The sequence below is a fragment of the Falco peregrinus genome, chromosome 19 (genome assembly GCF_023634155.1).
Source record: "Falco peregrinus isolate bFalPer1 chromosome 19, bFalPer1.pri, whole genome shotgun sequence".
Taxonomy (NCBI): domain Eukaryota; kingdom Metazoa; phylum Chordata; class Aves; order Falconiformes; family Falconidae; genus Falco; species Falco peregrinus.
Genome location: NC_073740.1, coordinates 1,344,051 through 1,369,238, shown reverse-complemented (window position 1 = coordinate 1,369,238; position 25,188 = coordinate 1,344,051). Strand labels below are relative to the sequence as shown.

General features: G+C 49.7%; 3 protein-coding genes across 3 annotated transcripts; all 3 read right to left on the bottom strand.

The window, feature by feature from the left end:
* Positions 1 to 4,728: 4,728 nt before the first annotated feature.
* Positions 4,729 to 11,394, bottom strand: LOC101911741 (keratin, type II cytoskeletal cochleal-like). The gene is made up of 9 exons (XM_005233097.2): positions 10,936 to 11,394; positions 10,302 to 10,510; positions 7,567 to 7,627; positions 6,836 to 6,931; positions 6,482 to 6,646; positions 6,014 to 6,139; positions 5,665 to 5,885; positions 5,360 to 5,394; positions 4,729 to 4,934 (listed from the first exon to the last, which is right to left on the bottom strand). The coding sequence occupies exons 1-9, from the start codon at positions 11,392 to 11,394 to the stop codon at positions 4,729 to 4,731; spliced, it is 1,578 nt and encodes a 525-aa protein (XP_005233154.2).
* A 1,144-nt stretch (positions 11,395 to 12,538) lies between these two features.
* LOC101911911 (keratin, type II cytoskeletal 5-like) lies at positions 12,539 to 16,311 on the bottom strand. Its single transcript, XM_005233098.1, has 9 exons — positions 15,817 to 16,311; positions 15,176 to 15,390; positions 14,791 to 14,851; positions 14,575 to 14,670; positions 14,144 to 14,308; positions 13,765 to 13,890; positions 13,148 to 13,368; positions 12,839 to 12,873; positions 12,539 to 12,750 (listed from the first exon to the last, which is right to left on the bottom strand). The coding sequence occupies exons 1-9, from the start codon at positions 16,309 to 16,311 to the stop codon at positions 12,539 to 12,541; spliced, it is 1,626 nt and encodes a 541-aa protein (XP_005233155.1).
* A 3,597-nt stretch (positions 16,312 to 19,908) lies between these two features.
* LOC101912089 (keratin, type II cytoskeletal 6A-like) lies at positions 19,909 to 24,772 on the bottom strand. Its single transcript, XM_005233099.3, has 9 exons — positions 24,188 to 24,772; positions 22,939 to 23,153; positions 22,326 to 22,386; positions 22,042 to 22,137; positions 21,629 to 21,793; positions 21,287 to 21,412; positions 20,826 to 21,046; positions 20,526 to 20,557; positions 19,909 to 20,416 (listed from the first exon to the last, which is right to left on the bottom strand). Exons 1-9 carry the CDS (start codon positions 24,689 to 24,691, stop codon positions 20,220 to 20,222), a joined length of 1,617 nt encoding a protein of 538 aa, XP_005233156.1. The 5' UTR covers positions 24,692 to 24,772; the 3' UTR covers positions 19,909 to 20,219.
* Between the last annotated feature and the right edge of the window lie 416 nt (positions 24,773 to 25,188).

Genomic DNA, 25,188 nt, shown 5'->3' with positions numbered 1-25,188 from the left:
AGCATGGGGTCAGTATGCGATCCCCCCGGGGGATTGCCCCCGTCCCCTCGTTGGCTCGCGTGTGAATAGGTACCCGGTCGTTCTGGCTGCAGCTGAGTCTTTGGCTTGATAAGACCTGAGGCTGCACAGCTCATCATCTTTATTTCTGTGAGGTCCGCCACTTGGCCGAAGACCCAATGCCTGACTGCATTAGGAGTTTCTGGCTTCGTCAGGCGTTTGGGTCCATAAGTGCTGGAAAGCGCGTTGGGACGCGCCGCTCCCCAGGACGGCTCTCGGTGGGATTTACTGCCATCAGAGGTGATGCTCATCAGGTAGCTGTGAGGTGACATGTGCTACTGTTTCCTCCTTGCAAGGATCCTGCAGGGTTTTGCCAGCCCCTATCTGCTCTTCTCGCCCTCCAGCAGCTTCCTGCAGGTCAGGAGCTCCATGTCCAGGGCCAGTTGGACGTTCATCAGCTCCTGGTACACGCAGGCTGTGTCCTGTTTCACCTCCCGCAGGGATGCCTCCAGCTTGGAGTGTTGGCACTTTGCATCCTCAACAACCACTTCCCTGTGCTCCTCAGCGATGCCCCTTCCCGTTTGCATCTCTGCAGGTAGGAGATGTTAACTACTGCTCTTCATCCGCACGTGCTTTGAATAGCTCAGAGCTCCCGAGTCTGCCTGTCGGTGCGTTCACCCACCTGCACCTTTGCATTTTCAGCCTCTGTAAGTAAAACCTCTAACTCCAGGACAGTTCTCTCTGCCTAGCTGGGACCTGGTGGGCGTCGGGGTTTGTGTCTTCTTACTGCAGGTCTCTGCTGATGGTAGTGTAGTTGTTAGTCACGACAGAGCATTTTACTCTGGGCAATAGGCAAGTCTCAGTGTCGAGCAGCTGACGTGCGTTTCATCAAAACTGTCTATTGCTCCCTTGCTCTAGCGGAGAACTTCGGGAAAGCCACAACCTTGGATGGCGATTGACACGTGATTGCCCCTGAGTCACCCTTACCCGGGCTTTGGTGTTTCCATGTTCTCCAGCCGGACTCTGAATCACCCGATTCAGCTCCACAATTTCATCCTTTGTGTTATGCAAGCTGACGTCGTGTTTGCCGGTGGTTTCTCTCAGTTCCTCATACTGAGGAGAGAGAAGACGCAATGAAAATAAATACCAGAGTGAGGAGGTGAGTCAGTAATTAAACCTACTGTGTGATTCTGGGGCCGCGGTCCCAGATCTCAGGCTTTAAGGCTGCTGACCGCTAGCTCGGGCTTGCAACCTCTGTTGCCACCAAGGCTTCTGCTGCTGAGGCATCCCCGGCATGAGACAGCACTGGTGGGATGTCTCTTCACACCTCTCGGGACCACAGCAGAGCAAGAGCTGAGGCTCCACGTGCCCCCAGCTCTGGAGCAGACACGGTGGGACCAGCAAGATGCTGGGACCAGCCCAAAAGGGAACGCAGGAGCGGGAGGCAATGCACGTGAGCTAACCCTGCCACGCACCCTCTGCAATAAAAGCAGAGCCATCACCTTTTGATGTCCCAGGAAAACGGGCTTTGGCTGCACAACCAGCCCCAAAAGACCATTTATAAAGATGTTTATGAGCTTAGGTTGTTTGGTAATGTCCCACTCATCTCTTCTGCTGAACAGTGACCTGAGCTGCTTTTAAGCACACACCTCTTGTTGAGTTACAGGCTGCATTTCTAATTGGAATGGGAGGGAATCCCTGGTCCCATAAAAACTGCATTTGCAAACCTCCCTTTTTTTATAGTAAGTATGAAAGGGAGAAGCAGAACTGATCTTTTGATGTTTGCAGGGCGCCAGGCGTGAGGGAAGGAGCGTTGCTTTGTTTTACATGTGGGAAAAGAAGAATCTGAGTTAAACCCTTGCGAATATTCCAGGGATCCAAACACTGAGGCTGATTTGGTTGGGTGTTACATTAGCCTTCAGCCGGAGTTGCTCCTTTTGTTAGCCTGATTCTACAGTTTACTCATTTTCTTTCTTCCATTTGACCTCTGTGATTTTGTTGGCCTCGAGAACAATCTTTTTGTTCCCTGGGGAGTGGAGATGGGCCTGTGCAAGTGCGTTCCTGGGTGCCAGGGCTCTGCTGCTCCATCACTACAAGCAGAAAACAGGTGCAGCGAAGGGGGGGGAGAGCAGGGGAGGGCGATGAACGGCTTTTCCAGCTCAGACCTTTGCTCCAGCAGGAAAAAGCCCAAAGGCAAAGGATGAATAGATCGAGGTGATCTCTCAAGCTACCTTCGTGCTTCCCTCCTCTATGGAATGCCCTGGAGGGAGCCTGCTGTTGTCCCTAGTTTTGGGGACAGCGTGACTGACACCGGTCAGGTGGATCGATGCCTCTCACCTCATTGCTTGCAGAAGCATCTGCCACGGGGAACAGGTTACAGGAGAACTGGGCTTGGTCACTCCTTTGTGGTGAAATCGTTTGGCAAATCCCTCTGAATGTAAGTTTGAAAAAAAAAAATAATATATATATATATATTTTTTTTTTCAGCAAAGGAGGTGGGTTCAGAGTGACAAAGACCCAACAAAGGAGATAAGTCTTTCCTAGAAAATTAAACAGGTGATCTTCAGTCCCATCTTTGCTGAAATATTTAAAGGGTTCTGTGCCGTGGGTGGGAACCCTCTGAATCCTTCTGCTTCCAGCGGGATAACACTGAGGGCTTAGCCCTGAGAATCTTGGCCTTTTCTAATGTGGATTTGCTTTTATGTGATTTTCTTGGCGTTCACCATGGCCTGAGAACACGTTCTGCTCCATGAAAAGGATCGGAGAGAAGTTCATGCATGCAAGCCTGAAAGCTGGCCTGCCTCATTCCGCCGCGCATTTATCCAGGGCGAAGCCGTGTGGGGGTTGTATGTGCTGAGCACTTTCTGGGACTCAGCCTGAAAGGAGTTCAGAGAGCTCAGCATCTTTCATGATTGTGCCCTGGATGCTGGAGAACAGCTGCTACATATGATAGTTGGCATCTTCTGTGAAATGGAAGAAGTCATGTTGGCTTCTCTTCTCACTTTCTCTCTCTTGGGTTTTTAATTACAGACCTGAGCGGCACTCAGCACCGCCAGCTTGTCTGAGCCAGCCCGGCTCCGATCTGCTGACCCAACAGAAACCTCAGCTCAGGAGCATCTCGCTGTGCTGGGATCGCATCCTCGTCCAGCGCTTGGCCTGATGGCTCTGTTGGCCGTTCCAGGGAGGGGACAGAGAAATCCCCCGTTTTCCCTGCACAAGCTGCAGGCCTGGAACGAGCCCGAGTTTAGCTCTCACGCATGGGATCTATCTTTCCTGACTTTAAAAAAAAATGTGGAGTGCTCCTGCAACGCAGACATCTTCAGCCAACTGCCGGGAGCGCTTTCAGTCCCGCAAAGGGAGGGAAGGAGGGAGGTGCTGCTGGGGAACAAATTGTTTGACCCAAAATTGCCTGTTTCTGCCCTTTGACTGGCTCAGATGTAGGCGTTTGTGGCCAGGTGAAACCAGCCCCACCTTCTGGCCTTGCTCTGTTGCCTGTGCAACTTGGAAACCTCCCAAAGTGCTCGGGTGTTGTTGCCCTGTGACCCCTCGCTCCAATGTTTCCCCTCCTCTCCAGGACTGAGCTGGGGATGGGAAGGCTCCAAGTGACAGCACAAACCTTCTAAACGTTATTCTACAATTACACTTTTAGGTGAATTTCATAATGGCACAGAAGACCCACATTGCTCATGGTAAGTTTGGTGGCAGTTTATTGAAGAAATTTCGTAAAAGTCATACAGTTCAACGGGAGCAGAAGATGTGGAAATGAACTAGTTACATCTTGGCACATAATTCTCCAACCCTCCTCTTTGCCTCCCTCTGCCTTCCATATAAGGGAAGGAAAAAAAATTAATAATCTAAGAACAAAGGCGTTAAACCAGAGATGTTTTTCCAGGTTATGTAAAATTTATGTTACCGGAGCCTGCTGTTCCTCCTTTTTGTTTTTCCTATATTTTTAATCCCTGCCTCTACTTCCAGCTCACTCCAGCTGGTGGAAAGGAGGGGGGTTTGCTGCTGAGACAGGCTCCAGCAACCTGTAGGTTTTGTGGTCTTTTTGCTGAAGTTATATATGTTCTGGGTGGTTGAGGAGTTGGGCGTTATAGAGAGCCAACCTCTTTCACCTATGGAAACCGAGGCTGTGTTTTTGGGAGTGGGTAGAGCTAGAGAGCCCTGGAGTGGAACAACAGCGATGCTAGAGGAATGGGGAAGCAGAGCAGCTGCCTCTGTACTGAAAGATGCTGCTTTTTTGATTCTTCAAGCCTTTGGGGAGAGCAAGCCCAGCAGCAGGGGCAGGGTTGGTTAGGGGGGAGGACAGGAGCCCATGGCCTCAACACACCTCCTGGTTTCTGTCATAAGCAGGTGAAGGGACACGTTCTGCTCTTGTGTGCGCTGGTGCAAATTGAAGTCCTGCATCTACTCGGGATTTGCACCAGGGCACTGGAGCCAACGGGAGCCCTGGGGAGCTGCAAGCTGAGCTCTTAACAATGGCACCATTAGCGGCAGGGCTGATTGCTCATGGACAAGCAGCCTGGGCTTCTGGTCAGCTGGGTGAGGCTTCGTGCAGAGGAATTAATTGGGCTTGGAGAGGCATCTCCCCCAAGCCAGTAAGTAGCGCTGGGAATGTTTTCCCTTAATGGGAAAGTGACAAGTGTGGCTCTTTGGGTGGTGTCACAGGCTTTGTGCTGGCAGCAGGAGGTGGTGCTCAGCCTCTTCTGCTCCGGGTGCTGCTGCGGCTTAGCTCCGATAGCTGCTCTTGGTGGTGCTTTTTGATACAAACCTCATGCTTGAGCTGCTTCCCTCAGCAGAGCTGAATCCCCCGGCCAGGCAGCTCCCACTGCTGGAGCCGGCACCGCTGCCCCCCACGCTGAGCCTGTTGCCGAAGCCTGACCCCAGCCCCAGCGTGCTCCCACCTCCGCAGCCGCTCCTGGATGAGACCACAGCTGTGATGGGAAACCATGGGCAGAGGGTTAGTTTGCTTGGAATAACACAAAGGAATTTCAACCTTTGGTTTCACACATCGGTGTTTTTTCTTGGATGGTCTGTCATTGCCTGTATTTCATACATCTCATTCTCTGGCTTTCCTCCCTGTCCTGTAGCAGAGCTGGCCTTAGACCTCCGAGTCTCGGAGGGACAATCTCAATGTACAAAATCTTTCAAGTTCAGAGCTGGTTGGAGAAAAGCTGTATCGGAGTTTTGGCCTCCCCCAGTCCCACAGAGTGCTGCAAACCCCCTCAGCACACCCCGTTTTTGTGCTGGTAGCTACCAGCCACACAGCTCGTTTTCACGGTCTGATCCACAGTTCCAGGTACACTTAAGGAATAATTTGATGAAACTCAATCTATCGCTTACGAGCCGGCATACTTACAAATATTCACTGCACCAACGCCTTCTCCAGCCAGCCTGGAAGAAAGAGAGAAGAGAGGAGGGCTGGTTATGTAGGATAATTTCAAGCATCAGTTTGGCACTGGGGATGCTGGATGACGGAGTGGTCTGGGGTGTTAAGGTCTGGTGGAGTGTCTGACAGGACCTGAAATAACACCTGTAACTGCGCGGGATGGGGGTGGGTTTCACCAGAAGGTTGTGCGACCCCCCCCCTCCCTTGTTGCAAGGCAGATGTGGAAGCGTCTCTGGGTTTGGACATTATTTGGTTTGCAGGGATTTTGCCCCCACCTGCTCTCCTCGCCCTCCAGCAGCTTCCTGTAGGTCGCGATCTCGATGTCCAGGGCCAGCTTGACGTTCATCAGCTCCTGGTACTCGCGCAGCTGCCGGGCCAGGTCAGCCTTGGCTTTCTGCAGAGCATCCTCCAGCTCGGCCAGTTTGTGCTTTGCATCTTTGAGGGCCAGCTCCCCACGCTGCTCGGCATCGGCGATGGCCATCTGCAAACTGGTGCACTGCAAGAAATGGAAATAGGTCTGGTGGCTGCGCAGCGAGCTTGGCCCCTGATTTCCAGGCATCCTTGCAAGGGTACAGCAAGGTAGTGAAGGAGCCCCCATGTCCGGAGGGGTCCCGTGAGCTGTACCTGTTTCTTTACACTATCGATTTCTGAGTGGAGCCGCTGGATCACGCGGTTCATCTCTGAGATCTCCATCTTGGTGTTGTGGAGGTCGTCCCCATGCCGGCCAGCCATGAGCTGCAGCTCCTCGTACTGGGACAGGCAGGGAGGTGAGATGCAAGGGCACAGTTAGATCTGGGCAGGAGCCTGAACTCATTGGTACAGATGGGACCCTGCTCTGATCCTGTTTTGGTCAGTTCTTCTGCCTCTTTCTGTACTCAATCCAAGCTCTTCCTTATGACTTTTAGCATATTTCCTTCACCCCACTCCTGTCTCATTGTCTAATGGTCAAGAAACTAAATGAAATCCTGTGCAAATCAACTTTACACCCTACTCCCCTGCTCTCTCTGCTTACACTCTCCAGTATAAAATAACCTTTGGAAAATGCTAAACAAATTTTTTTCTAGCTCACCTGGTTAAGTTCCAGATCCTCACCTTGCTCTGGTACCAGGACTCTGCCTCTGCCCGGCTCCGGTTGGCGATGTCCTCGTACTGTGCTTTGACCTCGGCGATGATGCTGTTGAGGTCCAGGTTTCGGTTGTTGTCCATGGACAGCACCACGGAGGTGTCGGAGATCTGGGACTGCATCTGAGACAGCTCCTGTAAGTCAAACAAATTCATTCCCAGTCCCAAATGTTTCCCTGTTGTGCTGGTCTCAGAGGTGATGTGGTGGAGGGGGAAGAATGGGGAGGATCTGCATCTCCGAACAGTGTGCTCAAGCTGGCTTCATCCTGTTGGTACCAGGGAAATGGGGAAACAGCAGAACTGGAGAAGTTATGAGATTCTTACTGCTTCGTAGAGGGCTCGCAGGAAGTTCACCTCATCTGCCAGCGCATCCACCTTGGTCCCTAGGTCCACCTTGTTCACGTAGGCAGCATCTGCATCCTGGAACCGTGACAACAGAGGTAGTGAACCAAACCTTGCCTATCTGCATCCTTGTACAAAATTTAATATGAACCATTGGAGACAAACCAGATCTGCAGCCTTTCTTGACCTCTATGCCTTTAAACAGAGCCAAAAGTTCCTCCTTCCACCTTTTTTTGGAGGAGTCCATCGATCTGAGCAATTTTTGAAATGTCAGAAGCCACTGAATTCCCCTTTTTTTTTGCCAGTGCACAGACAGGTATTTTGGACAACGCTTGAAATAGTGAAAGTTTCTTACTGTGTCTCCTGCAGGTGGGACCGGGGGGGCTGTGGAGGGTGGGGTGGGATACAGAAAGGCTGCAGGAGTGGCAGAGCATCTAGTGGAGTCACCACAGGGTATGGGTGACCCAGATCTGATCTGGTACCTGGGGGGACCAGGACTCACCTGAATTTTGGATGAGGGGCCTGAAACAAGAACAAGCTATGGCTAAGGCCTGACACACTGGCACAATTGGGTGTTTCTGCTTCAAGGAGGGATGACTACGCGTTTGCTAAGTGCTTTGCCAGCTTGGCACTGCCGGATAAAAAGGGTTATTTGCATTCAAATGCATTTTGCCTTTAAAAAGTGTGTCTCTTCTTTGTTGTTGGTGCCTCACCTTCTTGAGCAAAACAAAGTCATTCTCTGCAGTTGTGCGCTTGTTGATCTCCTCTTCATACCTGTTGGGAAGAGGAGCATCTCTTTACAGCTTCCATACTCAACCCACCCCGTCCACCATGGGTGTATGGAAACCCCTTCTCCGTGCATTCATTGTAGGACGTTGTGGCGAGGCTGCAGAGCCTGTTCCTGATCATTTACCACCGATCTTTGGAGGGAACAACAAAAATAGCCACCTAACCACGCTACGTCCTTGCTTTGTCAGTGCATGTTATTTGTAGCATCATTAGATAGAGATAGATATATCACAGATTATGATGGAAAGAGCACCCTTGGGCTAGGTGGTGGGAGGAGGCCATCTAGAAAAGCTGCAGGCCTTCATTAAAAGCACGTTTCATCCTCCCAGAGTTTTTCGCTGTGAACGGGAGCCTGGTGCTCTCTCTGTTTTCTCAAGCCGGGAGGGCTGGGTGGAGCCGTGGCTGAGCTCATCGCCGCCGCGCCTGCGTTAGTCAGCAGAGCCGGCATCTCTGACGCCAGCCCCCGTGGTGGCTTCGGGAGGGCTGGGGATGGCCGGGGAGGAGGGAAGGGGGTGGCCTGGCCAAGGAATGCCAAGGTCTGGACCAGCAGCAGCACGCGGTCCCGCTCTTGGGAAAGGATAAAAACCAGCAATAGCCATGGGCTGGTGCCCAGCTCCAACGAAATGATTAAACAGGGGAGATGAAAGACAGGAGTTCAAAGGAAGGAGTCCGTGCAGCGAATAAAACATTAGCCTTTCATGACCCTTTCATGGGGGAAGATGTCTTCACTTCAGGAGTATCCAACCCTTAAAAGCAAAGTCCTAGCTTGTATGTGGATTTGTGAGTCTCTAAGTTCTTAGCCATGCAGAAGAGGAAAACTAATTTGGCATATGTCTAATTTCTAATTGCTGTACAGATTAGTGTTTGACTCAGAAGAGCAAAGCATTGGGAAGAATACTTTGGGATCCACAAAGTTTAAAATAAATGAAGGTAAGAAGAACAAATTCCTAGGAAGTGGGGGCAGCAGCAGTGACATCCTCCTGGTGAGTGCAGGCGTTTTGGCCACGCTGCGAGGTGATGCTCCCTGCCCAGCGATGCGTGTGCTGTAACAGGTTTTGCCCAGAGATCCCCTGATCTGGAAGCAGAAGGGATATTTGCTGCTTTGTCAGATGCAGGCAGAGTATTAAAGTCTGAACCTCTTCTGTGATGTGACCTTTGGTTCTCAAAGCATTTCTTGTCTTGGGTGCACCCAAGGGTCTTTTCTCAGCTGAGCGATCCCTGGCGTCGCTTTGCTGCTCCAGGTTGGGCTAATGTTAGAAGTTGCTTTTCAAAATTTAAAAATCTTTTTGTCATGGATTGTGTGACAAGGACAGAAGCAGGACACTCTCTGACCTGATTAATAGCAACATTATGCTTACACCTGGGGCTCATCTCATCTCATCCAGCTACCTGGAGCCTGGCTGCTTTGGCCAGGCTCCGTTCTTTGGGGTTTCTTCTGGAGCTGATGGAGAAAGAGATTTACCTCCAGAATATCATTTGTCCCAACCTAAAATGAATTGGGGAAACCTGGATGGCTGATTTGTAGCATATCCTGAGGTCTTATATGGCCAAAATGGCAAAGGACAGGTTTTTGGGTTTGGGGTTTGGTTTTTTTTGTTGGTTTGGTTTTTGTTTTTTGGTTTTTGGTTTTTTTTCTGTGTTAAACATTTCTGAAGGCACAGAGAACTATAAAAAAACATCTCACAGTAGACCGTGGGTGGTGATTTCTCTTCCCCAAGGCTGTCATTTCTGCTCTGATGCTACTTCTGGGCTAGAGGCACTGTTGGTGAGGGTGGCAGAAAGTGTCAGACACGCTCTCCTGGGAACAAGAGACGGAGGGATTTTTGGCAGAGTGCGCGTGCCCTGTTTGCAATCGCAGCCTGCACCTCGCTCTCATCTCCTGTTTTTCTGGTTCCAGATTGACAATTTAAGCTCCTTACTTATTCACATCCATTAAGCCGTGTATCCCTCGTGGGCATGGTAGCAGACACTAACGCTTGGTAGATGTTTTTCCAAAGTGCAAAGAGTGGATGGGAGAGGAAACGCCTCCTCCCGACAGCCCGAAGGGTTAATAAGCTGAGCTGAAACCCTCACCCAGGATTTCGGTGACTTTCTGTGGGGTGGAAGGTAACACCTGACTTTCAGAAGTGCTAAAACTATCCAATACATCGATATTAAGGGGTATTATATTAATTTTAAAAGGGCGGGGGGGAACACTTAAATACAAACTTAAAATTAATCTTTCTTCTTTCAATTTTTCTCTGCTGGAAAGGAACACCCATCAGTAAGAAATGAGCGTGTTCAGAGTGCTCAATAGTCTTGTTAAGATTCAGGTTTCATCCTGGTCTGTATTAAAATGACTACACAGGAGCTGAAACCATCTGGAAAGCTTAAGCACTGGACAGATGAAGCTTTTGAGAAGCCCAAACTCCTGTAGATGACTGACCATCTGAGCCTTTTAAAAAGTTCACCTGTCCCTGCAAAAAAAATTGTGTATAGCTGGCCATGGGTAGAGTGCTGCTGTGGACAATTTACATAGCAGCTAAAGCGAGGGGAACCACGTTGCTGCTGTCCTTCCTGAGGTCCCACAGTTTTGGGGTTGCCTTGGGTTTTTTAACTCATCCAGCAAGGAGACAGAGTGAAGAAAGACCGGACAGGTTTCTTTGTGTGTGTTGCTTACCTGATCTTGAAGTCTTCAACAGTATCCTGCATCGCCTTCAGCTCTGAGCTGAGCCGCAGCCGATCCCCTCCTAGCGCCTCGAGCTGTCTCCTCATGTTGCTGATGTATGCGTCAAACATAGGTTCAAGGCTATTTTTCACGGTTTTTTGGTCTTTCAGGAGGCTCCATTTGGTCTCCAGTACTTTATTTTGTTGCTCCAGGAACCGCACCTGAAACCCATCAGAACAATTTAAGTCATTTGGGATCGTCAGCTCAAAGCCTGCCTCCCTTTTCTTGAGATGGAGAATTTAATGGGAGTTTTGTTGGTTGGTTGTTGGGGTTTTTTTCTTTCTTTCATTTAATTTAAAATGGGCTTGAGATGGGCATGTCATCTAAAGATCATTGGTAGGAAGATTTGGAAATCAGGAGCAATTTTCAACTGCAAAGAAACGTGGAAAAATAATTTGCACAGTGTCAGATGTCTGATAAAGCGAGCTGTACAGACGGTCTGGATACGGCAGTAACAAGCTCAACAAAATCCTTAACTCTGTGCATTAAGGATTTAGAAGTAAATTACAATGTTGAGAACAATCCTGATCCTACTCCACAGACAATGACAAACATGGCAGGCTTGATGAAGTGGAACGTGTCTTACCTTGTCGATGAAGGAGGCAAATTTGTTGTTGAGGGTTTTGATCTGGTCCTTCTCCTCCTGCCGCACTCTCTGCATGTTGGGGTCGATCTCCAAGTTAAGAGGTACCAAGAGGTGTTGGTTGACTGTGACCTCTTGAATACCTCCAGGACCACATCCTCGTCCAAACCCAAACCCAGCTCCACCAACTCTGTATGCCAGCGCGCCGTGACCTGACCCATAGCTGTATCCTGGTCTAGCAGAACGATACCCTCCACCCATGGAAATCCTCTTGTTTGCCCCTAGGTTGTGAAGGCTCCTGCTGCCAAAACCACTGGTGATCCGTCCCATGCCCCCACTGCTGCTGCGGGACACGGACATGGAGCTGAAGCTGCTTCGGTTAACAGGCATGGTGGCAGCAGCAGTACTGAGACTCTTAGTGACTCCTCCTGACCCAATGCTGATGAAATTCTGGGCAAACATTTGGCGCTGGCGAGAGCCTAGGATGGCAAGGTGAGATGGCAGGTGAGCAGAAATCTTTGGGAGTTTGCATCTGGAGTCCCATCTGCCTTTTATTCTTTTGGAGAGCTGGGCTTGTCCGCAGAGGACCGCGCTCAGGTTGACTGAGCTAATGGGTTTGGTATGTTGGCACGTGGCCACCTTTCCCAACCCGTTAATCCCCAGGCTCACTAATGCAACGGGCTGGCAACCTTCGGGCTCATAAAAGTAAACCAAATTTTCTAACCTGTATTTTTCAGAGTGGGGATTACCGGTGGTGGGGTGGGGGGAGGAAAGTTTACATCCAGAAGTTCCCTTTAGGCTTGCTGTTAACTTGGTTAATGGTGTCAAGACCCGTTTAGTTTAGGGCTGATGGGACTGAAGTTGCCACAAGAGGGAATCTGGAGATGTTGAAGCTGCCAGTTTGACGCAGTTTGCTAAAGAAAAAACTGACTTTGCTCCCCAGTTGCCAGCTGTCTCAGGGTAGGAGACATGTACAGAACAGCATGAGCTGAAGGACTTGCTTTCTTGGGAAAACTAGATTTATATCCCTACATGACTCATCACATAAAACCTTGAAAGATTACAGGGGTTGGGTGCAATCAAGGTGGCATGAAAACGTTTGAGATGCTGTAATGTAGAAATTAAGATAGAAGGACATTTTCCATAGTGCCTACTAGGAAAAGTAGATATTTTCCCATCTTGTGGAAGATACTGATGCTAAAAAAAATTTGCTCACACAAATGGGAATGGAACACCCAATTGCTATATTCCTGTTGGGTATAAGAGGTGTTGCAGAGTGCAAAGGAAAGGTCTCAGCTCTGATGTGTATGACTTTTGTTTACCTTCAGCTCTGCTCTGCTCTGTCAACCACTTTTCCCCAAGGTCCTATAAGTAACTGGAATTTAAAGGAGAATGTGACAGAACTAATTCCATATGACTTTATTAGTGAAACACTGGGAAACGAGGAATTCAGAGAGTCAAAGAACAAACAGGAGTATGGCACGTTTTATATAAATAAGGGCAAACAGCTTTGACTTCCAAATCTTTTGCAGGTAACAGGGTAAGGATTGCACACGATGTGAGAGGGAGCTCAGCACACTCTAGCTAACAGGGCTGATGTCTGACTTCAGTAGCATCTCTTGGTTGAAGAGGTGGTGGAGACGTACTTCGTGCTGGAAGTGCTTCCACCAACCATGCCTGACCCAGCTGTGCCTTGCCCGCTTCCAGAGCTGAAGCTCATTCCTCCAGCACAGACCCCACCTCCGACACTGCTGCTGCCTCCAAAGCTGAGACAGTTTCCACCTCCATATCCCGTTCCTACAGCAGTTCTGGTCACAGCTGCAAGAGGAAAACACCCTCTTTAGAGGCATCCACAAGCAGTGGGCTCCAAGTGGTGGGGAGATAAACATCTTTAAAAGTTACTTACAGATATTGACTGCACCAGCACCTTCTCCAGAGAGCCTGTTAGGGAGAAAAATGAGCCAGTAAGAATTCAAGGGAAACCCATGAACTGGTTGAAGCTGGTTGAAAAGGCAGGAAAATCTCATTGGAATATTTTTGGTGGAAGCTGGGAAGTTTGCATGGAGGGCTACCATCTTCCCAAATAGCTCATCTTCACGGGCAAGTGCTTGCCTTTGGAAAGGTTTCAGGTCTTCTGGATGTGGTAATTCTAAACCTGACAAGGGTCCGCAACTCCATTGCGCCTCTGGAAACTGGGATATAAAGTTGTTCCCACCTGCTCTCCTCGCCCTCCAGCAGCTTCCTGTAGGTCGCGATCTCGATGTCCAGGGCCAGCTTGACGTTCATCAGCTCCTGGTACTCGCGCAGCTGCCGGGCCAGGTCAGCCTTGGCCTGTTGCAGGGCTGTCTCCAGCTCGGCCAGTTTGGCCCTGGCATCCTTGAGGGCCAGCTCCCCGCGCTGCTCGGCATCCGCAATGGCCGTCTGCAAACTGGCGCACTGTGGGGGAAAAATAGTCGTTGCATTCCTTGTCTAGAGCGTAGGCTGGTTCTTTGTACGCTGAGGTCGTGATGCCTGGTCTGGATGCAGAAGGCTTTGGGTTAACGTCTATAGGTGTGATCTTCCCCATCATTGAATTTTGATCCATGTTCTGAGCCAGGTCACAACCTGGGTTTAATCTCAGCCCACACCTCCTAACATCTCCTTGGGTTTACTACTATTACATTAAGTTACTCTTAGTGATGTTACTGCCCTGAGATAAACACTATCATATTCACTCCTGATGCAGCACAGCTCACTGAGATGCATTTATTTTTATTCCCTGCAGCTGGCTGGACAACCAAGAGGTCAGACTGCAGCAGGAGTGAAGTCTCAGGTGCTTACGCTGCCCTTTACCTGTTTCTTCACGCTGTCAATTTCAGACCGCAGCCGCTGGACGTGGCGGTTGAGCTCGGAGATCTCCTGCTTAGTGTTCCGGAGGTCGTCCCCGTGCCTGCCTGCTGTAGCCTGCAGCTCTTCGTACTGTCACAGAGAGGAGCAACCACCCAAGGTAAAATATACTGGCTTTAGAGTCAGGCAGGAGGTGGGATGTGGGTGTTTGCACTCAGAAGTATGTGCACGTTTTCAATCCCAAATTAGCACTTCCAAACTTCATGGGATTGTTAAATCTGTTGACATCTTGTGTTGTGAAAACCACAGTGGAACCCACCTTCCCATGGGGATTTGGGGGACAGAGTGGGGTTTCCCCATTGCAGAAGCCTTCCCAGGTACTTACCCTGGACTGGTACCAGGACTCGGCCTCAGCCCGGCTCCGGTTGGCGATGTCCTCGTACTGCGCTTTGACCTCAGCGATGATGCTGTCCATGTCCAGGCTGCGGTTGTTGTCCATGGTCAGGATGACAGAGGTGTCGGAGATCTGGGTCTGCATCTGAGACAGCTCCTGCAAAAGCAGCGGGTGCTTCAGTGAGTCGCAGGTGAGACACAAGCATTGCTCGGGGGGAGGAACCCCCCCAAGGTGTTCCTGGGGGTGTACAAGGTGATTTTTCCAAGACTGTTTCAGACGGAGATAAGACAGTGGGTGAAATGGAAAAAGCATTGAATTATTTAGCGCAACAGAGCAGGAACAATCAGTCCTGAGCCTCTGAAGTGGGAAAGGAAGGTGAGGACATTGGAAACTGGGAGAAGGATTTAGAAGCTGGTGCTTACAGCTTCATAGAGGGCTCTGAGGAAATCTATCTCCTCCATAAGGGAGTCCAGCCTGGCTTGCAGCTCTGTCTTGTTCATGTAGGCAGCGTCCACCTCCTAGAAGAGGAAACACATCACAGAAACAAAGTGGTTTTCCGAGAAGCAGAGCAAGAGCTGGAGAAGGTGTTTCTTGCTATGCTCGCGCAGGGCTGGGAGGCACAGCACACGTGCACCCACCTTCTTCAGGATCACAAACTCGTTCTCAGCAGCTGTGTGCTTGTTGATCTCCTCTTCGTATCTGTGGGATGGAAATGGAGGATTGGTCTAAGCCTGTACACAAGTTAATTCCTATTTCCAGGACCAGCCTCTTATTTTTTTATATGTAGTGTTCTGTACCTCGGTCTCCTAGCCCTATGACTTTCTGCCTGTGACTTCCAGCCGTGGGGAAGTGAGACGGTATGTCTCATTAAACAGAGCGTGTCTCACATTAAACTTGGGTCTTACTCAGAAGATGTTACCAGCCAAAATGCCGCCTTTCCTTGTTTGCTTGCAGAGATGCAACAAAGAGCCGGCGTCTGTCGCAGCCCACTTCGCTCCCCCGGCAGATCAGAAATGGACTTACTTGTTCTTGAAGTCCTCTGCAAGGCTTTGCACCTTGTCCAGCTCCCCTCCCAGGTTCTCCTTGTCTGTCAGCAAGCTGTTCAGCTGCCTCCTGAGGTTGTTGATGTAAGTCTCAAACAGGGGTTCAATGTTGTTTCCGACTGTTTTGTTGCCCTGTTCTTGCAGAAGGGCCCACTTGGTCTCCAGGACCTTGTTTTGCTGTTCAAGGAATCGGACCTGGGTAGAGAAAGGAGATGTTTCAGAAACAGGAGGTTTAGGATGTTTTTCCTTAGAGGGGCAAGGTACAGTCCTGCAAGGATTCACTTGCTGAAAGGCAGCAGCTCTCAGCCCTTGGGGAGCAGCTGACAATTTATACAAGCAAGCAAGAATTGCACATCTGGTGTTAACATCCCTGCTCTCTTTGCAAACTCTGCTTCCTCACACCCTATGTCACGGTTTTCCCCCTGTTGGCTGGTCTCATCTCAGCGTTAATGCGAGGAATGAATGGTCTCAAAGCTGGAACCCCTCAGGTTTTATTCCCAGGCTGCTGATGTTAGAAGTGGCAGTACAGGAGCAGCCAAATTGCTGCTAAAGGTATAACATGACCTTGTTTGTGCTTCCCCCACTGAAGAATCAACACAACCGAGAAGTCCGCTGTCTCACCTTGTCAATGAAGGAGGCAAATTTATTGTTGAGGCTTTGAATCTGATCCTTCTCATCCTTACGGATACTCTGCATGTTGGGGTCAATCTCCAAGTGGAGAGGTTTCAGGAGGCTTTGGTTGACTGAGACTTCATGGATGCCTCTAGCTGGGACAGTAGGGAATCCAGGGCCACCCATGCCACCACCAAACCCAAAGACACCACCCACTGCACCACCAAAGCCACAGGAGATCCCAGTGCCGGCACCAAAGCCTGCAGGTCCGTAGAAGCTACCACCTCTTCCAGCTACAGAGATCCTCTTGCATCCACCGAGACCGTAGAGGCTCCTGCTTCCAAAACCTCCAGCAAATCTTCCGTACCCAGCAGCAGTGCTGCAGCTCCCACCTTGGGAAGCAGAACGTAAGCAGAAGCTAGTACTGCTGGCATTTGGGATGAAGGCAGAAGCAGCGCTGAAGCCAGTTTTGCTCTGGTTCCTTGCAGCGCACTGGCGAGACATAGCAGCTGGTGTGAGCAGGGGCAGAGCAGTAGGAGTAAAGCAGCAAGGAGGCAGATGAGGCAGGAAGGTGAAGCTGTGCTCCCCCAGGCTGGGACTGGCCCTTTTATACCCTTACTAGGTGGGGATGGGTCTGGCGAGGTGCTCATCCCACTGATTAACTGGGCTTGGCACACCAAGCAATGCAGGCAGTGAGTTCACCGTGAGCACCAGCATCTATGAAGCACTCACAAAGTGCAGGAGTTGCATTTTTTGGTGACAGTCATGATCTGGCTGTCGAAATATCTGAGAAAACACTAAATACTGCCTGCTCAACTCTTGTTTGCAGCCACCCCTTTCCCACTCCCTCCTTTCCCCTCTGCAGTAGATGGTTCCTTAAGTTGGGCAAGTGCTCGCTCATCCCCGTCTCATGGATGAATCAACCCTTCTGTTGCGTAAAGGCACGTTATTTCATGGTGTGGTGGTCCAAGGTCTGAGAAATCTGTTATTGCGGGTCTGTGGTTTGCAGTAAACCTGGGTGGGACATCAGCACCTCAGGCCCCGACTTGTCAAAACTTCTGGACTCTTATTCTCGTGCCTAAACAAGAGTGATTTAAACCAGAACTGATACAGATGGGGGAAAGGGGATGGAGGGGAAGCTGGGGTGGTGATGGGGTATTAGGGGACATCTTGGACCATCGGCTACCAGAAACCTGCTGGGGAAGGGGAAGGATGTAGAAGGTGGTTTCATGAATGGTGTTCCCAGACCTTTTCTTCCTGCAGAAAGTGTCTACGTTTCACCCTGATTCAGACTGACAACAAATGATGAAATGCCAGAATATGACCTGGGAGGCAGTTACTGTTGTCTGTGACGATACAAAACCTGAGTTGGCGATTTCTCAGGGCTTCACCTTCACAGATTTTTGGTCTGTTTCCTGACTCATCGGGTGACCTCGTCTCTGCACAGTGCGAAGCCTGTTCCCAGGCTGCCCTCCCCACACCTCTTGTCTTCCCCCTCAGATAACTCCTACTCACAAGGAAATTCACCACTTGGGATCCAGGCTTACGACACTGCTCACAGACAACTCCCTTTACTCTTCCTTCCCACAGCAGCCCAGAAAAGCCCAATAGTGCATTTTTCTGGTGAAAGACACATTGTGTCATGACTCGCCCCGGGCACGCTGCATGGCAGCACTGTATGCCCGGGCACTCACCCCAGAGCAAGCAAGAGGTTTGGAAGTCGTTCCCAGTGTCCTGCCTGGATGCCCAGGGATGGACGTTTCTCTCGGACCCTGCAGCCCTTTGGGTTTTCTCTCGTGGGGGCCCGTGCCCAACCTGCTCATCGGAGGAGGGGGCAGCCCCCCGCAGAACATTGCTGGGGGGTCACGGCTTTCCCCAGCCCTTGAAAAAATGCACACAGGCAGCAGGGTACGGCGCAGGTCTTCAGAGGTGCATCTTTCAAGCCTGTGCTTGCTATTTCACACATGGATACTGGGCAGGCAAGTGAGTTTGATCAGAAGGTCCCAGGAGGGTGACTGGCAGGTGCCTGTCATCTCTTTTTGCCTTTCAGCCATGCTGGGGTATGGGGCTTTTTTCCTTCCTCCTTTCCTCTCTATTCTTCTAATGTTTCCGTTACACGCTCTGGAACAAAACTAAAATAACTGTTCTGGGAGTGTTTCAGCTATTGTGCGTTACAGCAAGCAGCATTTTTTTAAGAGAAAGGAGCTTCTGTGACTAAGCTACTGACTGTCCTAAAGAACTCTGTAAAAATGTTATGGGTAGCAATTAGCAATCAAGTCCCTCCATGCACTGCAAATTCAAGCCCCTGAGTGTAAGCACCATTCATTTTGTATGACAAAGTTTTTAATCAGGGATGTGCTCAAATTAACGAGGGCTGTCCCCTCCCACTGAAATGTAAGCCCCAGGTCATCGCTGTATCTATGTAACTTGTCCAGACGCAGAAGTTTACGTACACAGTGACCAGAGCCCTGCTCTGGAGCAAGAGCAGCTGTACGTTGGCCAAGCATCCAGACATGCAAACCTTTGCCCAGGTGTTTTTTTGTGTCTTGCTTGAAAAGAGGTGCCCTGGGAGAGCAAACGTTCTGGCCCCAGCCTTTTCCGTGCGAGGTGAAGAGCTCTGTAATCTCTGTGCTATGACGCGGGCGTTGATGCAATGAGTGGCATCCCTCTGACGTGCCCGTTGGCTACACACATTCTGTCCTCTTGGGTTAGCGGGTGTGTTTGGGCAGCAGTGAGGAAGACCATCATTTAACGTTGTCCAGGCTGCTGCTCAGAGTGAGGGTGTCGCTCCTTCCCAGGAAGGTGCTGTGGGTACTCAGCAGGGAGAGGTGGCGGAGCAGGAGGAAAGAGCTGCAGCAGACCCATAACCAAGCCTGCAAGTTTTGGGGAAGATGTCCTGAGGGATACAGAGAGGGACACGCAGAGTTCAGGGCATCCTAGAAAATTATGGGAAACTGCTGGTCTCGAAGGAAAACCCAAATACAGCCTCTCATTCAGGCCAGTTCCCTCCTACTTGCCCACCTCTTCGAGTACTTTCCTAAGAGCACTTCTCTATCCATTACTCGAACTTGCTGAACTACGTGGGATGAGGGTTGGGACTTTTTTTTTTCCTGATCACATCTATTTGTTCAGCTGATCTTCCAGCAATGAGATCTGTCACTCTGTAGCTTTCAGCCAGGTGATGCTCTGCTTTTACTTGTCAATTAATTTCTCCTGATTAATCAGAGCCACATCTGAGATTGCTACACCTCTCAGGGTTTTCTCCACTCTTTCAAAACAAGATCTTGTCTCCAATGTATTCTAGGAATGCGAATAAACATTGACTCTTGAAAACTTTCACTTTCCAACAAGTTATCCCATTCTTGGATATTTTTTTTTTATAGCTGTCAGATGAGTGACATCTAATTCAACGTAGCATGTCGAATGTGTATGGACCAGATCCCCCATGTGCTTATACCCAAAGGAGAGGGAACATCAGCATTGAGATCCAAGCTGAGCGCCTGAATCGGGGTGGCCAGTGCTCTGGAGAGGAAGAGAGTGTTTTCAACCTGCTCGGGCAGATGTTTGCGCTGCTGGCACCTACGCTCAGGTGAGACGGCTCACAGTAAAAGGGGTTTTGAGATGGACTGATATACTTGAACAAGTTGGGTGGTTGCTCTGACTCCCCTAGAAATTAGTTCCCTATTGTTAGAAGTTTATGCAGGTACATCACACGCTTGGCAGTGCCCTCTGTGTACCCCCTGGGAGCCAGGCTGCTGGATGTTGTGTTGGCTGGAAGCTGCACAGTAAATATATCGCAGACCTTTTCCCCTGAGCCTGACTCTTGCCTTGGCGTGCCCTGTGTTTAGCTTCCAGGTGTTTTACCTGCACGATGGGCAGAGCATCGAAATTCAAGGGCAAACCTCCCCTGGGTGCTCCGCTGTGCCTGTGTGTTTTGGCTGCTGATGGAGCGATTCAGGAAATGTGGACAAGGAGCAAAAGTCTGAGCCTTCAACTGGGCAGGGCCCCAGGAAAAGTGCTTGTTATCTGCATTTGCATTTGCTGTTCCCTGCCTTTAATTAAAAGGACCACAAAATAGAATAAATTACATATGCATTTTTATTAGACAAACACCAGAAAGTGAAGAGAGACAAACAGTCATGGGACATATTTTATATACAAAATCCGGCCAAAAATTGCTGAGCTGTAACAAGCGAGTTGCAAATTTAAAACAGTTGGACCCACATTCAACAGCAGAGCCCTGCACGACGCATGCTAGACAACACGGCGGAGAGAGGGTTCCTAAAGTGGGGCTCCTGTGCAACAAGACACGGGGTGCAGGTGGCCCTCACCCTCCTGACCCCGACTATGCTTTAGTAAAGAACCAGCGCAAAGGTGTTTTCTGGTGAGGGAAGGCATCTGAAAGGAAACTTTTAGCTTCTGTAACTTCTTCTGGTGGAGGAGGTTGAGACAAACTTCACGCTGGAGCTGCTGCCGCCTCCGAGGGTGGTGCTGCTAACCCCGGGACCGCTTCCACAGCTGAAGCTGTTCCCCATGCTGCAGATTCCCCCTCCCATGCTGAGGTTGCTTCCTCCTCCATATCCCGTTCCCACAGTTGTTCTGGTCACAGCTGCAAGGAGGAGAAGGAAAAAGCTCTCAGTTTCTCTGGGTATTGGCGGCTCGGTGCAGAGACACAGCAATGCTTAAATGGGGCAGTGGTGTATGTTTTAGAGACTTACAGATATTCACTGGGATGCCGTCTCCAGCCAGCCTGTTAAGGGACAGAACACAACGAGGTAAGATAAGTGTGTTGGTAGTGGGTGGGGAAAAATAGGGTATGTTTCCTAGAGACCTTCGGGGAGAAAAAGCTTAGCGTAATTCAGGGATGCTGAATAATCTTATTTCCATTAACTAGGATAATCTGCCCCACTCCTCAACCCCTAACATGCTGTTTGTCATTTCAGAAATGCTGAGCATCTCCAGCACTCGCATCGCTTTGCCCTTGCACCATCAGGACTCGTGTTGCATTTCCCACCCACCTGCACTCCTCGCCCTCCAGCAGCTTCCTGTAGGTCGCGATCTCGATGTCCAGGGCCAGCTTGACGTTCATCAGCTCCTGGTACTCGCGCAGCTGCCGGGCCAGGTCAGCCTTGGCCTGTTGCAGAGCATCCTCCAGCTCGGCCAGTTTGGCCTTGGCATCCTTCAGGGCCATCTCCCCGCGCTCCTCAGCATCTGCGATGGCCGCTTTCAGGTTTGCACACTGCAGGAGAGAAACCCCTGGTCAAATTCCCCGTACAAGACCTAAACTTGTTCTTTATCTGCCCTGAAACCACAAGGTCGCCTTCCAGCACCATCAGCTTCTTTTTAGCGAGAATTCTCTTTTTGAGAGAAAAAGGATCAAACTGAGAAAAACTTGTCTAAATTGCCTCTGACGTTTTCCTTCCTCTCCCTTGGAAATCGGGGGGTAAATTGGTTAAAAGTGGGGTTTGCTGCCCTTTACCTGTTTCTTCACGCTGTCAATTTCAGACCGCAGCCGCTGGACGTGGCGGTTGAGCTCGGAGATCTCCTGCTTAGTGTTCCGGAGGTCGTCCCCGTGCCTGCCTGCTGTAGCCTGCAGCTCTTCGTACTGTCACAGAGAGGAACAACTGGTCAAGGTAAAATCCGTCACTTTGGGAGTCACCCAAGTGCCTGAAAGCACGGGTCCCTCCTCGAGCCCAGGCTAGCAGCTGGAGTGCTGCTGTGCGAGATACAATTTTGCAGCAGGTTTCCTTGGAAGAGTCAGTCTTTATCTGTTCGAGACAAGACATGAAGATAACAGCATGGAAACCCCCGGGTTCTTCACCTTGGTTTGGTACCAGGACTCTGCTTCTGCCCGGCTTCTGTTGGCAATGTCCTCGTACTGCGCTTTGACCTCTGAGATGATGCTGTCCAGGTCCAGGTTTCGGTTGTTGTCCATGGTCAGGACAACAGAGGTGTCGGAGATCTGGGTCTGCATCTGAGACAGCTCCTGCAAAGCGCACAGGGGGTTAGGTGAGCTAACTCACTTGAGAGATGCCTTTTCATCCTCTCAGGTGAGCATGCAGACCTGGGAGAGGCTGCAGATTGTTATCTGAACAGTTAAGACGGTTGGTACAACTCTAAAGAAGTAAAGGAGTTAGCATCTCCTGCGGGAAGAAATTACAGGTTTTCAGAGGCAAGGAGGGAGGGAAGCTCTTAAGTGAGGGCTGAAAAGTCTTGGGGGGTGGTTGCACTCACTGCTTCGTAGAGGGCTCTCAGGAAATTAATTTCTTCAGTCAGCGCATCTACCTTGGCTTGTAGTTCCACCTTGTTCATGTAGGCAGCATCTACATCCTGGAGGACAAGAGGTTTAGGTAATGTGCGTTAAACTCCTATTAGCAAGTCAGGAGCAATATATCTCTGCAGTAGCAGTCCAGGGAAGAAACTGCAAAAAAACCTCCAACCTTTTTGGAATGTGAATGGATGGATTTGTGAATGAACAGGTGATTAGGATTCTACCAATAGTCATCAGATGCTCTTACCTTCTTGAGTGTCACGAATTCATTCTCTGCAACGGTACGCCTGTTGATTTCATCTTCATACCTAATGAAGGGAGGCAGAAGGAGCATTTGTTTAGGCAAGTAACAGACGGAGGTGATTTTAGTTTGCTGGAATGAACTTCCTTAAGAACATTTTGCATACAATGTTCTTTTCTTCCACAGAACACCTGAATAAGAGACCATGAGCATGTTCCTAGGCTAAACTAGTTAAAACAAGTACATCAAAAAAATTTTAAAGTATCTGTTCTTTTTTTCCTATTTCTGGCCATTAGTCATACTCCTTCTGCCTGACTTAAGCAAATTAAGCATGCTGTCCTGAAACTCTCAGACCTACTGTGTAATTTTTTTATTTTTTTTTCCCTCGGTAGGTAATTTAGGTAATAAGTCTTTGATCGTATGCTAAATTATTCCCTAAATGTTTGTGTATTTGGATCTGTTACTCCATTACCGTTTATCTTGAGAAAATGTCACAGCCTTTGCTGTCAGGAATTCCTGTGTCCTGGATTCTCCTGGATCCCCCAGCTGGCTTAAGGATGTTGAATGAAGAAAGGCTGCACCTACCTAGGTAAGTAGAGCACTGGCTCAACAGACTTACTTCTTCTTGAAATCCTCCACCAGGTACTGCGTGTTGACGAGCTCTCCCTCCAGCCTTCCCTTGTCGTTCAGCAAACTGTTCAGTTGCATCCTCAGGTTGTTGATGTAAGTCTCAAAAAGCGGCTCCAAGTTGTTCCTAACTGTTTTCATGCCCTGCTCCTGAAGCAGGCTCCACTTGGTTTCCAGCACTTTATTTTGCTGCTCAAGGAATCGGACCTGCAAGCAGAAACATCCTGAAGATGTTTTGAAAGAGCAGAGGTTATGGAGAGCTTCCGTTGCAAACATGGGATCTCGGCACTAGCTGAGGTGGTGAAAGGACCCTTTCCAGCTGCTTTTCATAGCAGAATTCTCATCTGGTAGAAGCAGAAATTTGCCATTTGACTGCAGGGACCCTGCTCGGTATTGCGAAGCAGCTCTAGAACAACTACTCATTTTCTCACACCATGCTTCCCCTTGGGTGCTTTGCTAAATCACGACAAGGTGCAGGCATTTTGCATGAGGAGCGCATGCAAAATCAGATAAAGAGCAAACCAGAGTTTGCACTCTTATTAAGCAAACAACAGTGAAGTGCCATTTCTCCTTCCTTCAGCATAGCTCCCCCACCCCACAAAAGCTCCAAAATAATGTAGCATTTTCCTTGAAACCAAAGGGGAGCTGCTCAACCAGAGCAGAAACCAAGCAGATGCTTTTGTGCATCTAATATAGTTAACAAGGAAATGAAGTGGAGAGACTTCAGTGTCAGATCAGATTTTGCTATTTTGAACTAACAGTCCAAACACGCCGGTACTGTTGCAATAATAGCTTTAAACGCCCTTGAAGAAAATCGAGCAATGAGAAGCTTATGTGTCCCTAGTGCCAATTCATGTGATTCCTTTGTTGGTCTTTTCAGACGGGTTGCTCATATCCCACTTTAACCATCTAAAAAACTGTTAGCCAGGCTGCTACAAATGCTCAGTGGGGAGAGCCCAACATCTCCAGAAGGGTGGGATTGTCTTCTAGAGCTTTCTTTATCTGCTGCCTATGAGATGTCAAGCAGCAAATGAGGAGGACCTTGAATACTGGGTGATTAATTCATAGCAACCACAATGCAGCAGGTACCGTTCCCTGGAGTTTCCAGAGACTGGGCATCTCCCAGTTTCGCTCCTCACTTCTATTCCTTCTTGATCAGCTTATGTGCTCATAAAGCAGCTAAGGAAAGGGTCCCCATCAAAAAAATGAGGACAAGATATTTAGGGAAGCTCGTGTCTCACCTTGTCAATGAAGGAGGCAAATTTGTTGTTGAGGGTTTTGATTTGTTCCTTCTCCTCCTTTCGGATCCTTTGGATGCTGGGGTCAATCTCCAGGTTGAGAGGTTTCAGAAGGCTCTGGTTGACGGAGACTTCGTGGATGCCCCCAGCTGGGAATCCAGGGCCACCCATGCCACCACCAAATGCACCATATCCATAGCCAAGGTTAGCTGGCACGCCAAAGCCACCACCATACACGCTACCAGCGCCACCACCAAAACCTGCAGATCCATAGAAGCTACCACCCCTTCCAGCCACAGAGATCCTCTTGCATCCACCAACATTGTAGAGGCTTTTGCTTCCAAAGCCACCGCCAACCCTAGCAAACCCACTGCCGGCGTTGGCACTTCCAACCCGGGTGACAGAGCATGAGCTGAAGCTGGTGCGGCAGGTGTTTGGGACGATGGCCGAAGCAGCGCTGAAGCCACTTCTTCCCCTCTGAATCCTCACGGTGGACTGGCGAGACATTGCTGGCTTTTGGATTGGGATGGATGCTACAGCAAGAATAAAGGAGAAAAGGTGCTGGCCTGGAGCAAGGAGTAGGAGGGAAAGGAGAAAGGTGAACCTGTGCTCTCCACGGGCTCAGGAGAGCCTTTTATGCATGTATGAGACTGGGATGGGTTTGATGAGGTGGATCATCTTTCTGATTAATTAGGCTTGGCATGTCCAACAGCATTCTGGAGAGTGAACTCACTCCGCACACACGCCCTTCTGAAATAATATAGCCAGGTTCTGAGCAACAGTGGTATTGTTTGGGAATAACTGTCGCCTTCTGCCGTCTTTGTAGACAGCCAGACTCTTCGCCATATCAAAGCGTTTGAAAGTTGCTATGAGTCACGTTGGGCACAAGGAGGAAAACACCGTTCAAAATGCCTGTCACTCAACACCTCCCATTTGAAAACTTCATCCCTTGGGATTGCTTTTGCCCCTTTTCTGTTCACAAGCAGGGCTCTGAAAAGTCACCG